Source organism: Stegostoma tigrinum, chromosome 6 (assembly GCF_030684315.1).
Source record: "Stegostoma tigrinum isolate sSteTig4 chromosome 6, sSteTig4.hap1, whole genome shotgun sequence".
Taxonomy (NCBI): Eukaryota; Metazoa; Chordata; class Chondrichthyes; order Orectolobiformes; family Stegostomatidae; genus Stegostoma; species Stegostoma tigrinum.
In genome coordinates this window covers 67,112,814-67,131,016 of record NC_081359.1, presented here as the reverse complement: position 1 = coordinate 67,131,016, position 18,203 = coordinate 67,112,814, and the positions used below count along the sequence as shown (strand labels likewise).

The 18,203-nt window shown below is 41.2% G+C and overlaps 1 protein-coding gene across 2 annotated transcripts in view; it reads right to left on the bottom strand.

The window, feature by feature from the left end:
* The window catches only part of dync2h1 (dynein cytoplasmic 2 heavy chain 1), a 541,347-nt gene that overhangs the window by 420,833 nt on the left and 102,311 nt on the right, over nt 1–18,203 (bottom strand). For both annotated transcript variants that reach the window (XM_059646623.1, XM_059646624.1), the window contains exons 34-36: nt 9,809–9,991; nt 7,462–7,644; nt 4,513–4,736 (exon numbers count right to left, since the gene is read on the bottom strand). In XM_059646623.1, the coding sequence (XP_059502606.1) occupies nt 4,513–4,736; nt 7,462–7,644; nt 9,809–9,991 (590 nt within the window). The remainder of the gene's footprint in view (nt 1–4,512; nt 4,737–7,461; nt 7,645–9,808; nt 9,992–18,203) is intronic.

Below are 18,203 nucleotides of genomic sequence, written 5' to 3'. Positions count from 1 at the left end.
GTTATTGTATATACTGAATATACTGCAAATATCTCATAAGCTCATAGAATACTTCGGGAGACACCGACTGGTTATGAATTGATGCCTCAACAAAAAAGATAAGCTGTAGTAATTAAGTATTCATGGAAATTCCAATAGTTTACAAAATAAGAAAACAAAGAAAAAATAGATTAAAGAGGAACATAGACAGATAAGATAAAATAAACAGTGAAAGAAAAAACAAAAATCTTAGCAGGAATCCAGAGCTTCACAGATAATCCAACTGCCACTGCGCATAAGCCAATTGGTGCAATAGTTAGGTTGTGGGTCAGCAAAATAAAATGCTTAAGCAATTCATCCCCTTTTCTTGGCAGTATTGATTAAGGAAAGATGGATGGCCAGGCTGCAATGAACTCTTGCTTTTTAAACCGAGTCACAAAAGAGCAAATGGTGGTAGACTAGTTTTCAGCTTAATATTTTGAAGGTACTGCTTTCTAATAATTTATCACTAGTGCAATATTAAATTCTGTTCTGAAATCCTGAAGTGGAGCTTCAATTGAAAATTTCTGCCAATGAGGCCAGTGCAAACCACTAGAGAATTGAACATTATGAAATAAGAAACAGAAAATGTTGCAATAATCAGCGGATTAAGCAATGCTTATAGACGGCTCATGTTTCAGTCTCTCCATGAGCCTTCTGGGTCATTCTCTTCCTTTCCCTCCTTTTTACCAATCCAAATTGCCTCCTTCCCTTCTCATCATCTCTCCATTTTTGTTTTCATCTCCCTCATTCATTCTTTCTTTCATGCAAGCTCCTTTCAGTCACTCTCACTTCTCTCTACTTTTTCCATACTTCTTCCCCTTTTCTCTCATCATCTCCATCATTTCTGTTCTACTCTCCCCTTTGCTTTATCATTTTGCCCTTTCATTTGAGAAATAAAAAGTATGATAAAGAAAGATAACTGGAGAAAATGATGAAAATAAGCAGAGATAGTAACAGAGACAGAACATTGTTAATTTGTGCAGCAACTTTCTCCTTCCACTTTGAATTTCTTCCGGTAAAATTTCATACCTCCCATGTCAGGTTTCGTGGCAGTATGGGCTATTAATCAAGTATGTTGGGGAACAGTATACGTGTGTGTGAGTGAAGGGAACGGGGGAACTTACTCTTCTCACCTCCATCTTGATTAAGTTTAGGGCATTAAGGCCTTTAACTTTCTAATCAACCTGTTCAGAGACGCTGTTGCACTACTCTGGAGTAGGACTTGAACTCAGCTCTCTTGGCTCAGAGGTTGAGGCATTACCATTGCACCACAAAAATCTTCTCATTAAGACCTTCCTGTCTCACTACTAACTGGCACCCTCAGGTGGTCAACAAACGGTCACACCACCAGCAGCACCCACATCACATAAATGAAAATACTCAATTGGCCAACTTAGACATGCAGCTTTCTATTCAATCATCTAAGTCATTCATAAATAGAACGAATAGTTGAGGCCACAATGCAATTTGTCAATTTGAGCAGACTGGCCATCCATCTTTCCTTAATCAATACTGCCCAGAAAAGGGGATGAATTGCTTAAGCATTTTATTTTGCTGACCCACAACCTAACTATGCAACAATTGGCTTATACACAGTGGCAGTTGGATTAACTGTGAAGCTCTGGATTCCTGCTAAGATTTTTTGTTTTTTCTTTCACTGTTTATCTTATCCGTCCATACCTTGCCATTTTCAGCATACACTGTCTCATGCTTCTCATAGATAATTCCTTCAATATGGATTCTTAAAATTTCCCAAATTCAGACACTGGATAACGGATCCATAATTCCCTGGTTTCCCACTCAACTTTATTAAACAAGAGAATTGTGTGCAAGTTTCCACTCAAAAGGCACAGCTTTTGAATCAAGAGAACCTTCTCCTTGTCCCCCCTTCCTTATCACCTAATAAATGTCAAAAGCTCATGGGCTTCTTTGCTCCCAATAAAGAAACCACAATTCTGCTCTTTCCCCTGCTCCTATCCCAAAAAAAAAGAACTAATCCCTACTCCTGAACAAGCATCTTTGTCTAACTTCTGGTCCATCACCTCCTTCCAACACTTTCATTCATTTCAGTCATATCACTTACTTTCTGCTCTCTTGATTAAAAACCCACTAAATTCCTCATCCACAACGGGCCCTCATCTTGAGCTCAATTCATTAAATTTTATAAACGGCTCCCTCTCACAGAATCACCAAATTGTTACAATGCAGGAGATGGCGATTTGGCCCATAATATCTGCACTGGCAATGTGAGTATTCTACCTTAATGTCAAGTTCCTACCTTTTTCTGGTAACCATGTAAGTTGAGCCATTATTTAAAGAGAAACAATGCCCTGTAGAATGTTTCCATTGAACCTGCCTCCCCCCACCTACGAGGCAGTATAATCCACAATCTAATTACTTGTGATTAAACTGGAGGGGGTGCAAAGGAGATTCAAAGGATGTTGCCTGAGATGGAGCATTTCAGCTATGAAGAGAAGCTCAGGTTGTTTTCTTTGTAGTAGAGAAGATTGGGAGGGATCTAACAGAAGCGTATAATACTATGGGTGATTAGAAAGCAGCTGTTCACCTCAGTCAAAGGGTCAACCAAGTGCTCATCCAAGTCCTCAGAACTTTTAGAAAGTACTTAGAAAGCGTTCTGAAGAGATAGGGTAAATAGCCAGAGGTTGTGGTACATATTGGCACAAACGACATAGATAGGATGAGTGACAAGGTCCTGCAGCAGCAGTTCATGGAGTTAGTTAGAAAGTTGGAGAGTAGGACCTCCAAGGTTGCAATCTCAGGATTTTTCCCTGTGCCACGTGCCAGTGAGGCCAGAAATAAGAGGATAGTACAGCTCAACATGTGGCTAAACAGATGGTTTAAGAGGGAAAGTTTCAGTATTCTGGACCATTGTGATCTCTTCCAGGGCAGGTGGGGCCTGTACAAGAAGGATGGGTTGCATTTAAACTGTTACCATGGGCCGTGGGTTTAAGGTGTGAGGGGCAAGGTTTAAAGGTGATGTACAAGGCAAGTTTTTCACACAGAGGGTGGTGGGTGCCTGGAACTCACTGCTGGGCAAGGGAACGGAAGCAGATACTATAATGACTTTTAAAGGGCGACTTGACAAATACACGAATAGAATGGGAATAGAGGGATACGGTCCCTGGAAGGGTCAGGGGTTTCAGTTGCAATGGGTGGCATGCTGGTACAGCCTTGGAGGACCGAAGAGCCTGTTCCTGTACTGTAATTTTCTTTGTTCTTCGTACTTGGATGCACACGTAAAGTTCATAACATTCAACCCTATGAGCCTGGTGTTGGATAGTGAGACTAGTTAAGGTAGTAACATGTTTTTGGCAACACTGACTGAAGGGCCTCTTCTGTACTGTATAATTCTACAATAAAGTCACTGTGTGAAAATGTGTTTTCACACCTTGCATTTATTTCTTTTGCAAAACACATCAAAGTTGTGCCTGATGATTCTTTATCCATTTATTAACTGGCAACAGCTTTTCTCAATCAACTCTGAAAGACCTGTCATGATTTTCAAGCGCTATCTGATTTCAAAGACATGATGATCAACCTTGAAATTCACCTTCAGCCTCTTCCCCACCCCCCCAATTATCACAAATATCCCAATTATACTCAATCATAAACACAATGCATTTGCAGTTCTATAACATCCCTCCTACTCCATCCCTACTTCAGCTCATCTTAATTCACAACTTCGTCATCGCCTATCCTCCCTAACTTTGACCTCATTCAAAATTATGTATCCACATCCCCTAGAAGGCCAAATTTGCTCATTCACTGTGCCTGTTCTCACCTATTCTATGTCTACTCTAGGTCTCTCCTTGTTCTGATTCTAAATTCTTATGTTTCAGTTTTAATTTCTCCATGGCTTCAATTCCTCTTAACTCCATAACCATCTCTAGAACTATAAACTCCTTAATACTTCCCTATGTATTTTTCTTATTCTTCTTTCACTCTGGCCTCTTCTTTCCTTCACCTATCATTGATGGCAATGCTTTCAGCTAACTGTGTCATTTGGGTTGGAGTCTCTTCCCTACCAGATCTCATCCTTTAAGAATCTCCTTCAAATCAAACTTTATGGTCAAGCTTGAACACACCCATCCCAATATTTAAAGTCTGCCTCTGTTGTACTTACATTCTGGTGTGCCTTACAACATTTTCAACATTGCAGGCATTATAAATAATACGAGGAGTTATATAGATTTATCATTAAAATCAATACAATTTCTACAAGGTCTGTTAGAAGTTGCATTATGAATAGATAATTAATATATGATAGAATCACCTTCAGTAAATTACATATGTAATGCAAAATTAGTCCAGTAAGAAAGGTATCTCAAATCATATTAATCTGTTTTGTTACTCTACTTTTGCTGTTATGGCAATGGCAGTACAAATACTTGGAGTTCATTGACATTTGATGCAAGTATTTACAATTACAATGTATTTCACTTGCAAAGAAAACATTATTTTAGTACATACTTGGACAGAGTAAAGAGGGCTACTAATTTCCTGCCCAAAATCTTGCCATCTTTAAATCCTTCTGCATAAAGAATTACTTCAGCAATAAGTTCATTATCTGGTCGAGACATGGCAACAGGTCGAAAGAGTTGTTTCAGGTTATCAGGGAGCTTTTGTCGTCCTCCATAACCTTTTCCAGCAGGATTCATAGTGATAAATATTCCAGAGTTTGGATCAAGGTCAACCTAAAATTTCAAGCAAGCTCATTTATAAAATTATGCAAACAAATGAGATATTTAAGGAAATTTATATTTTACATTATAATGTACTACAACTCCTATTGAATTACCAACTTTGTAACAAATACAAACTGCATTTGAACAACAGGTGTGCTTTTGTTTTGCTGAAGAAATTTATTTAGAAACGTAAGGAGTTGCACAGTTAATGGAAGATGAAGATATACAATCTACTGTCTAATTTAGTAATACTGTCATTATGGAATAAGTAAGTTAATAACTAGCCCTCAAGGTTGACAATTCTACACAAAATTGGCTATCTGATGTCAAATTCTAAATTTATTATACACAAAAACCAATTGTAGTTTCAAACATGCAGGAAAATCTTCAATGCCCTAGCTATGGGCTATTATGAATAAAACGGTTTTGTTTTCATACAGAAAGCAGAATGGCTGTACCTCATCTCAGTTATGCCATAAGGCAAATGAACAGGTACCTGAAAGTGCAAGAGCAAAACAAAGTCTAAAAAATAACAGGCCAAAAATAATCAGTATTAGCCATTTGATCAGAACTGTAAAGTTATAGGGATCTGTTCTTGAAGTGGCTGGCAGCAGAAGTGTCTACTTTGGCAATTGTTCGATTAATAAAGTCACACAATGATTACAGTCAAGATACCGTGTATGAGTAAGGATGGTGCAACAATTGCTAAGTGTGGCATACTATAACCGCAGATTTCCTGGCAGAAGTAACTGCAACCAGTAGCAACGGCTCTGAGTATATAGCAGTATGCATTACCTCATTCTCCAATCCTTTTTATAAGTGCTCCAATGCCAGCTGCACAAGAGATTATGAGGAAAAATGAAAACACATGAAAGTGGAGGTAACCTGGTGACATGAGTTAGTAATTCGCTGGGAGGCAGAAATGAAGGCCTAGCAATTCAGAGTTCTGCATTAAGTTTTGGGTATTGCAACTTGGGAATGATATATTCAAAGGAGGTACAGAACACGTTTACCAGAATAATTTCAAGACTTAAATTAGGACAGTAGATTTCATAAACTTGGTTTGTATTATTTAAGGTGATCTGAGGGGATATTTTTGTGTACAAGGAGATTAATGCTAGGGCCTCAACTTCTTACAATTTATACTAATGACTTGGCCAGAAGAAGGAAACGTATATGGTTGCCAAATTTGCTAATGAAAAAAGACAGATAAGATGATAAGTTGTGTAGAGGACATAAGGAGCAAGGATATACATAGGTTGAGCAAGTGGAGAAAAATCTAGAAAGTGGAGTCTAATCTAGGAAAATACAAAATTGAGCATTTTGGCAGGAAGAATAAAGAAAAAAAAATCTAAATGGCTAGAACTTGCAGAGCCTTGATACACAAAGGTGTGCTAGAGCATGATATTCAAAAGTTTAGTGTACAGGTACAGCAACTAATGGGGAAAGCTAATGTTACTTTTATTATGAGGTGAATGAAGACAAAAGTAGGCTAGTTTTGTTTCAGTTACACAGGGAATTTGAGAGGCCATATCTCTGGTACTGTTTTTTAGTTTCATTAGGAGGATGTGAGTATGGGAAACAATTCAAAGCAGATTTAATAGACTAAAACCTGAAAATGGGTGGAATGTTTTACAAGGAAAGGACAGACAGAGTAGGCCTGTATCAACTGGAGTTTAGAACAGTAAAGGTGACTTCATTAAAATACAAAAGATTCTGAATTGTGTTGTTAGGGTTAATATCAAAAGGACGTTTCCTCTTACAGTAGACTCTAGAACTAGGAATCACTGTTTCTAAATAAGATGTCACCTATTTAGGATTGCGATCAGGGGATTTTTTTTTCCCTCACTGAAGGCTATGTGCCTTTGGAACTCTCTCCTTCAAAAGGCAGTGAAAGGACAGTGTTTGTATATTTTTAAGTTCAATGTAGATGGATTCTTGATAAGCAAGGGTATCAAAAGTTATTGGGATAGTGGGGAGTATGGACTAATCAGATGAATAACGATTTTGTTGCATGGGAAAGCAAGCCTGAGGGGCTTAGTGGTTCTAATTTCTATGCTTGTATCAACCTATCTTCTTTTTATACTTTTGATAGAGACAGAGCAGTAGGCAAGGAAGTGGTGTAGAGATCCAGTGAAACAGACAAAAAAAAACTATTCTCCAAAACAAAGAACAAAGAAAATTAAAGCACAGGGACTGGTCGCTTGGCCTTTCAAGCCTGCACCGACATGCTGCCCATCACAACCAAAACTCCCTACCGTTCAGGGACCATACCTCTCTATTCCCATCCTATTCATGTATTTGTGCAGACATCCTTTAAAAGTCACTATTGTATCAGCTTCCACTACCTGCCCCATCAGCAAGTTCCTTTCTGAAGAACAATCTCTGTTTCTCTCTCCACAGATGGTATGACAAATGTGAAGTACTCATTTGAGACGCTATCAATGTCCCCGAACTCCATGCACAGATTGCCCTATTGGTCTCTAATAGGTCTTTGCTTTTCCCCTGGTTATCCTCTTTCCCTTAATATATTTATTTCTTCAACCATAGTATGCTTTGTCCCTATCATACTGATACTGTGGCCTCTCCCCCTGCCAAATTAGTTTAAGGTCCTCCAAATAGCATTACAAAATCCAACTGCAAGGATGTTGGCCCTGTAGTGTTTAATTTTTGACAGTTTCATGTTTATATTAGATATTTTGAGACTTTAAAAATTGTCATAAACACAGCGTACCTGTTTTCCTAGCAGTTCACAGAACCGTCTGTGATTTTTCAAAGCATCTTGGATAGCCTGAATTTGCATTGAAACAGCAGATAGTACAGCTTCATCTAAACGATTAAACTCATCAAAGCAGCCCCAAGCGCCACATTTCACCAAACCAATGAAAATTCGGCCCATGGACTTCACATCTATGCCCTTGAGGAACCAAAATAAAATATCAAATTTAATTCTTTTGAAATTCACATGATTGAAGCATTAAATTTTAGCCATTAAAAACAAATTTAATGGAAATGGAGAAGAGGTGCACTGTTAGGTTAGTGGTTGAATTTCATTGCTATACATTCTGCGAAGGGAGTTATGCTAAGATCTATCAAAGACTACTTCTGAAAGTTTAACACAGTAGTCTCTTTGACATTCTGAACTCTGAGCTGCTGGAAACTGGATTATCACAAAGTAAAAGGATGTAGGTACATCAAAGATTATTTTCCGTGGGCATCTACTGATCTAGCTTACTAGTTATTCTCCTAACTGGTATATGATCCAAATGAAAAGCCATTCCTACGTCCTCTGCCCAGTCATTTGCACCAGGTGGTGCTGATATCGGAAATATTTTTGAGTAAAATGCTGACCAACACCACAAAGAGAACTGGTTGGAGTGAAGTATGAAAAATTCTATCAAACTATTTTCCCAAAGAAAAAGGGGTCATTGTTAGCCATGAAAATCAGAAAAACCTTTAAAGTATTTTTCAGAAGGGCATTTATGCTTTTGAAGAAGTCCAGGAAACCTATATATTTCACTTAATGACATCATGAGATAGCAATCCCTACCATTTGCTAACTAATTTGGTCAATGCATTGAGTTTAGGAATAGGGATGTCACGTTGTGGCTGTACAGCATTGGTTAAGCCACTTCTGGAATACTGTGTTCAATTCTGGTCTCCCTGTTTTTGGAAAGATGTTGTGAAACTTGAAAGGGTTCAGAAAAGATTCATAAGGATGTTGCCAGAATTGAACGTTTTGAGCCAGAGGGAGAGGCTGAATAGGCTGGGGCTATTTTCCCTGGAGCAAAGGAGACTGAGGGGTATTGTTTACTAACAATAAAGTGGGAGATAGAGGTTTATAAAATCATGAGGGGCATGAATAAGGTGAACAGCCAAGGTCTTTTCCCAAGAGTGGGGGAGTCCAAAATTAGACGGCATAGGTTTAAGATGAGATGGGAGAGATTTACAAGGGACCCAAGAGGCAACTTTTTCACAGAAGCGGTGATATGTACATGGAATAAGAGGCCAGAAGGGGGTGGAGGAGGTTGGTACAATTACAACGTTTGAAAAGCATCTGGATAAGTACCTGAATAGGAAGGGTTGAGAGTGATATGGGCCAAATGCTGCCAAATGGGACTAAACTAATTTAAGAAATCTGGTCGACACTGAGGAGTTGGACCGTAAGGTCTGTTTCCAGGCTGTACATCTCAATGACTCTCAGACTCTAATTGTTCAAATTAAGATGCCTGCAAGAAACCTTAATCATATTTTTCCATTTCTATGCTCCCACCAGCATAGCAGCAAGGGAGTTCACATTAATCCTCTTTTCCTAAGCCAGACACACAGCTTCACTAAAATTAACTAAAATCTTGAGAGCGGAAGGAAACTTCTCATCTTTTCAGTTTCCCACAGAGTTGCTATCCAGTGTGAAGGGAGCCACACCGTGAAGTCTCAGCATATTTCTTTCATCAAGCAATTTTATCAGCAGACGGAAGAGGAGCTGCTTGGCTGCCCATTGACCAAAGTGGACACCTAATTAAGTTAACTGTAAGGCCCAACGTAAGTCCATTTTCCAAGTTATAGCATTTTGCACCCCACCCGACATTAGAGCCTCCCACATTTAGGAAGGTTGCTAGGTGCTTAAAAGTGACCTCCCTAGCAGCTTCTTGAGGGCACAGATGTGCTGGCCGTCTGAAAACTTCATGCGCAGGAATAGAGCCACCAATTGCAAAGGCTGGCCCAGGGCCTGAAATCACTTATTGTTACCCCTCCAACTGCCCTCCAGAGGAACAAATTAATTACCTCCCTCATACTGAAACTACAGCAGTGGTCGATTTTCTCAGGAGCACTGTTGAGTTTGGAAAGCTGCTGGGCCCATGATCAGGTTAGCTTTGCATGCTGCTAAGCCAATGGCTTTAAAAGCAACTATGGGTCCCACAATTCCTAAATAATTGTTCATTGCCAAGAAGATTGTTGCTGCAGTCCAGTCCAGAATACTGTCCTGGTGCTTCAAATTGTATACCCACTGTCAATACTACATTTGTCTCTAACGCATTATAAAAAAATACAAAAATTATAAAGCGTTTCTAAATAATTACCTCATCACAGTTAAAAACAAGGACCTGTCGACCAAACATGCCACCTAAGGCTTTCACAGACTCTGTCTTGCCAGTGCCAGCTGGTCCATATGGGTTTCCTCCAAGTCCCATTTTCATGGCCTGAGTGAGAGTCAGGTAGCACTTGTCTGTAAGAGGAGTGTGAACCAGCTTTGGAGCATTACCCTATTAGAAAAGTCATAAAGCTTTATTGTTAGTAAACATATTATAAAAAGTTTCATCACACAGTTTATTTGTACAGGATTTCTCTTTTCCATGGGAATAATGCATTTTTACACATTATTGGATTGCCACTTCACTAGAAACTTACCACAAGTGGATACAGTTCCATATTTATTCTGAAACTTTCCAAGCTTAGTTTTTCAAAAAAGAATGTGGCAGGCACCAGAGAACTCTGTCAATGGAGAAATGCAGGGGGAAGCTACAACACGTCCCAATTTTACAGCATTAGTTGTCAAATGCCAACTTGAAATGTCTAATCTTTCCATATTTGAGAATGGGTGATTGAATGGTAGGTGGTGGAGATATGTGGCTAGGGTCCACAGGTGTTCAAGTGTCTTAGGGTGGCAGGGTGGCAGGGTGTGCAGGTGGTTGCGATGGATAGGTTGGGTGTAATAAGTAAGGTGAATTGATGTGTAGGGTGAGTATTTGGGTGAAGTAGTGTGGTGGGTGTATTGGAAAATTGTGAGGTGGACAGGATATCATGAGGTAGTCTAGCAGTTGAATCAGGACAGTAGTCCAGGGAGAGTGGAGTTTAGGGAAGAATAATGGGTGGTGGTTGGCAGGAAAGTCGGGGGTGGGGGAGGGGGGTGGAGGTTGTGGTCAGAGTTGTCAGGTCCAGTCAGATGCTTACGCATGGGGTGTAGAAGGGGATTTCAAGAGGTAGTCAGGAATTCAGCATGAGTCATTGAGGTGCCTGAGTTATTCAGGAGGATAACTAGTTTCTTTTTTTCAAAACTAACATTTCCTGTGTGACTATTCAGGTAGGTACAGTGCCCTGAACCTGAGCAAATACCCCTCCCCCCAAAATATTTAGAAGATAGTCTAGGCTCTAAATTTCTCTTAATTTAAAGTTAAGTGTAAGGTGCTGCGTTCCAGATGCAATCTGATTTGTCAAACTACCAGATTTAAAGCAAATTATACTTTATTCATCTACTATACTCATAATACAATAAAAGGAAGGAAGAACTTGGAGTAACAACTCTAATAGAAGACCTAACAGTATAATAGACACCGTAACAATTACAAATTAACTGTTCCATATAGTCACATCCCCTAAACACATTCTTAGCAAAAGGCAAATTCAGAAAACAGATGGTCTCACAGATGGTACAACACCAGTACCAGGCAGCAAAGACCCAGCTTTTGGCTGTAACCAAAAATGGGGAAAAAAAAGCTTCCATTTCTTCAAGGCCCAAAAGCAACTGCTGAAAGCTAAAACTGAAAATCCTAATTCTGTGTGAGTTTGACTATACCCATTCAGGCTGCTTTGATTGTTCGAGCTTTAAAAAAAAACACACAAGACATCACAAGCTATTTATTATAAGCTATGAGGGGAGATGATGTCCTAGGTTATTATTGCTAGACTATTAATCCACAGACCCAGGTAATGTTCAGGGGACCCAGGTTCAAATCCCACTACAGCAGATAGTGGAATGTGAATTCAATAAAGATCTGGATTTAAGGTCGAACAATGACATGAATCCATTGTTGACTGTCAGGAAAACAAAACCCATCTAGTTCATTAATGTCCTTCAGCGAAGGAAACTTGCCTACATTTGACTCCAGACCCACCACACTGTGGTTGAATCTTAACTGGGCAATCAGAGATGGGCAATAAATGCTGGCCTCGCCAGTGACACACACATCCAATGAATTAAAAAAAACTCTACTGGCTTCCCTTAAAACCTCTCTTCAAAATAAAAAGGACAAAATACACCTCTTAAAGCCACAGTATCATCACAACAGGTGGTCCCTGGATTGCAAATGAGTCCCATTCTTCAGTCTGTACACAATATAAAACAATATAAAGTAACCATTCTTAATGAAGGAAATGTTTGTATGTTGGATCTTTAAAATGACGTGTGTGTGGGATCACACTTGTCAGTACAAATGTTCATTAATTGGGACTCCCTGTACATCGAACTCTCTAATTTGGGGTCGGAGAATTTGTAGAAGACTACAACCAGAGGCAGGGGAATTAATCATCTGAGATACACGTTTACAGGCAAAATATACCTAGAATGACACATCAGGACTTCTTCAGAGTCATTACCAACTAGATATTTCTGTTGGCACATTATTGGATGAAACCTTATTGCAAAATTCCTTTTTTAAAAATTATTTCCTGGAATATAGAAATTACTGGCTCGGCCAGAATTGGTTGTCTATCCCTAAGTAGCTTTGAGAACAATTAAAAGTCAAACACATTGCTGTGGGTCTGAAGTCATACGTAGGATGGCCAAGTGAGGATGGCTGATTTCCTGCATTAAAAGGACATTGGTGAACCAGAGGAGGCTATCCAACAGTCAATAACAGTTCATTTGTCGCTTTACTGAGACTAATTCAATTCTAGGTTTTAAACAATTGAGTTTTTATTAATTACATTTAAATTCCACCAGCTGTCAGAGAGCTCTTGCAGTGTAGTGATAGCATCTCTATGTTTGCAGAGCATGGCCTAACTGTATCCATTCCTTTAAAACTTCTTAACAGTGTAAAGATTAAGTTAGTTAGTCCATTGAAGACGGATTGTTCCACGTATCCGACAAAGAAGCAGGCATAGCTCGGGCCCATGCGGGTACTCATGGCCATCCCCTTTGTCTGTAGGAAGTGGGAGGAATTGAAGAAGAAGTTGTTGAGGGTGAGGACGAGTTCAGCTAAGCGGATAACGGTGTCAGTGGAGGGGAACTGGTCGGGTCTGCGGGACAGGAAGAAGCAGAGAGCTTCTCAGATCAAGTCCTACCTGCTCTGGATGTAGGTTGATTAGAAAACATCTACACTCTGTCCCCAGAGCACTAATCTAGGCTGCAATTAAGAATCTAATGGTACTAACAGGCTCAGAGAAGATTTATGAGAATGAGACTAAAACATATTGTATGGGTAAATACATGAGGGAAGGATTGTCAAGTTTAGTCTCTTCATTGAAAACATAAAACAATGGACTAACTAACTTAATCTTTACACTCTTAAGAAGTTTTAAAGGAATGGATACAGTTAGGATATTTCTTTGCTCTCTTGGGAAAAAGCATAATTGGAGTCTAGCAATACAAAACAGTCACCAAGGAATTCAACAGAAACTTATCCTGCTGGATCTTCACCATCCCCCCAGACCTCCCCCTCACTGAGGGCGAACGATCAGTCCTCAGGAAAGGGCTCACCTTTGTTCCCTCCACCCATACATCAATGAATACAACTCACGCTTGGACATTGAACAGTTTTTCCGCTGCTTCCGCACATACTTCTTCAAACTGGAGCTAACCCTCCCTTTACTGACCCCTTCTCCCACCTCCAGCACACCCCTCCTCCTGGACATCACCCCAAGGCTTCCTACCCTCCCTAGACCTCTTCATCTCTAACTGCCGTCACGACACTGATCGTCTCAGCCTCTCCATCCCTCTCACCCACTCCAACCTCTCCCCCACAGAACGTGCAGCCCTCCGCTCCAATCCCAACCTTACCATAAAACCTGTGGACAAGGGAGGTGCAGTTGTAGTACGGCGCACTGACCTCTACATCACCGATGCCAGGCACCAGCTCTCCAACACGTCCTCCCACAGCCTCCTTGATTATGACCCCACCCCCAACAATCAAAACCATCTCCCAAACCATCCACAACCTCATCTCCACAGATGACCTCCCACCCACAGCCTTCAACCTCATGGTTCCCCAACCCCACCCGCCCATTTCTATCTCCTTCCCAAAATCCACGAACCTGACTGCCCTAGTCAACCCATTGTCTCCGGCTGCTCCTGCCCCACCGAACTTATCTCCACTTATCTCAACTCCAATTACTCCCCCTTGGTCCAGGAACTCCCCACCTATGTCCGTGACACCACCCACACCCTCCGCTTCCTCCAAAACTTCCAATTCCCCGGTCCCCAATGCCTCATTCTTACTATAGACGTCCAGTCCCTATACACTTGCATTCCCAATGCAGATAGCCTAAAGGCTCTCTGCTTCTTCCTGTCCCGCAGACCTGACCAGTTCCCCTCCTCTGACACTGTTATCCGCTTAGCTGAACTCGTCCTCACCCTCAACAACTTCTCCTTCAATTCCTCCCACTTCCTACAGACAAAGGGGATGGCCATGGGTACCCACATGGGCCCAAGCTATGCCTGCTTCTTTGTCGGATACGTGGAACAATCCGTCTTCCAAAGCTACACTGGCCCTATCCCCGGCCTCTTCCTCCATAATATCGATGACTGTATCGGCGCCACCTCGTGCTCCCACAAGGAGCTCGAACAGTTCATCCACTTCATTAACACCTTCCACCCCAACCTTAAGTTCACCTGGACCATCTCCGATACTTCTCTCACCTTCCTGGACCTCTCTATTTCCATCTCTGGTAACCACCTGGAAACCAATATCCATTTCAAGCCTACTGACTACCACAGCTGCCTAGAATACACCTCCTCTCACCCACCTTCCTGCAGAAAGGCCATCCCCTATTCCCAATTCCTTCGCCTCCACTGCATCTGCTCCCAGGATGAGGTATTCCACTCCTGCACATCCCAGATGTCCTCGTTTTTCAAGGACTGCAACTTTCCCTCCACAGTGGTCAAAAATACCTTCAACCGGGTCTCTCGCATTTCCCGCAACTCATCCCTCACTACAATAACAACCAAAACAGAATCTCCCTCGTCCTCACGTACCACCCCACCAACTTCCGGATCCAACGCATCATCCTCCGACACTTCCGCCATCTGCAATCCGACACCACCACCAAAGACATTTTTCCCTCCCCACCCTTATCTGCTGTCCGGAGGGACCACTCTCTCCATGACTGCCTCGTCCGCTCTATACCCCCCCACCAGCCCCACCATCCCCGGCACTTTTCCCTGCAACCGCAGGAAGTGTTACACCTGCCCCCACACCATCCCCCCTCACCCCCATCACAAGCCCTAAGAAGGCCTTCCACATCAAACAGATGTTCACCTGCACATCTGCTAACGTGGTATACTGTATCCGCTGTTCCGTTGTGCCGTCCTCTACATCGGGGAAACCAAACAGAGCCTTGGGGACCGCTTTGTGGAAAACCTACACTCAGTTCTCAACAAACAACTGCACCTCCCAGTCGTGAACCTTTTCCACTCCCCCTTCCAATCCTTGGATGACATGTCCATCCTCGGCCTCCTACAGTGCCACAACGATGTCACCTGAAGACTGCAGGAACAGCATCCCATATTCCACTTGGGAACCCCACAGCCCAATGGTATCAATGTAGACTTCACAAGCTTCAAAATCTCCCCTCCCTGACCACATCCCAAAACCAGCCCAGTTCATACTCACCTTCCTAACCTGTCCTCCCACCTCTCCACTCCTCCCACCTCAAACCCCACCCTAATCTCCCACCTACCAGCCTCATCCCGCCTCCTTGAACTGTCCGTCCTCCCTGGGCCGACCTATCCCCTCTCTAACTCCCCAGCTACACTCACTTTTACTGGCTCCAACCCCGCCTCCTTGACCTGTCTGTCTCCTCTCCACCTATCTTCTCCTTTATCCATCTGCCTCCCCCTTTCTCCCTATTTATTTCAGAATCCCCTACCCCTCCCCCATTCTGAAGAAGGGTCTAGACCCAAAACGTCGGCTTTGCTGCTCCTCTGATGCTGCTTGGCCTGCTGTGTTCATCTAGCTCTTTACCTTGTTATCATCAATGATATAACTTCTTACTAAAAGTTATTAATTGAATTCTCTACCAAATAAGGCAGTAGAGGCCCTATATTTAACAAAGAATTAGGGTGATGATGTCAAGGGATAGGAGGAGACAGCAGGAGAATGGCGTTGAGACAGATAATCAGCCATGATCATACTGAATTGCAGAGCAAGCACAAAGCACCAAATGGTACACTCTTGCTCCTCCTTTCTATACTTCTCTAAATAATACTTTCTGGCAAGAATAAAATAACATGTTCATAAAGGTTTGTAAAAGGAAGCAAGTCATTTAATTATGTCAAAACAGAACTTAAAAATCAAAGTTGAGAGCCACATTTTGGGCCTAAAATGGAAAATACTGTTCTTTCTCAACATCAGTTTATTAAATCATATTGAAGCAAGATTTCATTCCAGTGGTTCACTGAATTAAAGGTAAAGTAAGAAGTTCTTTTGGTGTCCTCAATAACATTTTGGCTTCAGCAGTTCTATGAAAATAGATTAATTAGTCAATTTGATGTCCCAGATAATATATTGTTGAATTAAATATTTCTAAGCATCTTTCAGAAATCAGGTCACTGTCACGCATTCTCAAATTGGCCTCAGTTATTTTCCAATCAAATTTATCACCAAAGTCAGGTAACCAACAATTCCTAAACAACATAATTTAATTTTAAAGAATTTGAAATAATCTTATTAAGGAAGTCACGCCAGGTAAATTGGTTGTCTTAGAATTAACAAAGGAGAATTTTGTGATTTAGTGTTGCACACCTTTGTAATTAACAATTAAAGCTAAAAAAAACTTTGTACAATTAAGCTGGTACTCAGACGAATGGAAGCATCAAATCAATACCTGAACAAACTTGCAACAAATCTTACTTTTCAAGTACAATTCATCTTGCATTAAATTGCTGTAGGTTATTCAAGGCTCAGTCTCAGGACAGATGTGCCATCCAGTTGGGTATTTTGAACAAACTTGGGCATGACAGAAAATTCAAAGAATGCGCACTGAAGGCAGATAGTAATGTCGTGATAATGTCACTGGACTGATAAACCAGAACCTTAGGCTACTGTTCTCATGACATGGCAGATAGTGAAACATGAATTCAATAAAAATCTGGAATAAAGTTTGGCCTAATGGCAACCATTGTCGATTGTCATCAAAAGCTATTTGGTTCATGAACCCCTCTTTGGGAGAGAAATCTGTTATCCTTACCTGGTCTGGCCTACATGTAAATCTCAGCCTATACCAATGTGACTGATTCTTATCAGCTTTCTTGAGTTTTGGGGATGGGCAACAATTGCTGGTTTAGCTAGCAATACCTTCATTTCCTGAACAGAAAGTAATTTTAAAAAAATCCAGCCTAAGAGATTCGTATAGAAAGTGGCTGCAACTTTTATCAGATTTGTTGTCCATTCGAATAAGTTGGAAGAAGAGTGCAGATACAAGAGGGCTTACTGTTTTTTCTTACTCATAATTTTAGGTTAGATTCAGATTAGATTCCCTACAGTGTGGAAATGGCCCTTCGGCCCATCAAGTCCACACCGTCCCTTTGCAGCATCCCACCCACACCTATCCCCCCATAACCCACATACCCCTGAACACTATGGGCAATTTAGCATGGCCAATCCACCTAGCTTGCACATCTTTGGACTGTGGGAGGAAACCGGAGCACCCGGAGGAAACCCATGCAGACACGGGGAGAATGTGCAAACTCCACACAGACAGTCACCCGGGGCTGGAACTGAACCCGGGTCCCTGGTGCTGTGAGGCTGCAGTGCTAACCACTGAGCCACCATGCCGCCCCACCGTGTTTTATTGAGCGATTTTGAGGGAAATATATTTCATTTGCAGCCACTGATTCTTCTTTAACTCTACAACTAAACCAAATATCCTAATAATCTGTTATAAACATTTTACAAAAACAACAAGAAGGCTTTTTATAAGATCCACCCATTTAATGAAAAGTCGAACACCATTTGTTACAGTTCTAGGTTTTCAACACTGACACATTCCACTTTATCTCCCCAAGAGGTGAACAGCATCAGAACTGTAAAAATGTTTGTAGACATAGTTCATGTAGTTCTGCTATAACGTGTGTTTCATGAACATAAATTGGCTGTTATGCAATTGATAAATAGTGGATGCAGTTTGGATAAAGCGAACTTTATGCTGTATAAGAATATCAATTTTCTGTAGCAATTTCCCTACAACCTGATTTTCTACAGCACAAGGTCACACAAGAACACAACTATCGCGTTAAGGGAGAACTACCTGCACAGGCTTTAAAGCAAGTAAAATGAGATGAATTTATCACTACGATATTGAAAATGGGGGAATAAAGTTCAACATTGGCAGGAGCAGAAACAAGCAGTCGCAGATCAGCAGGTGTTATACACCACTCACTGGAAAAGGAAATCCAGTGGACAAACTTCAAATGAATTTTTGAAACAGAACCTGCAGTATCCCCTTGTGCCAAAGTTATACTTTATCCTCATGCAGTCAGAT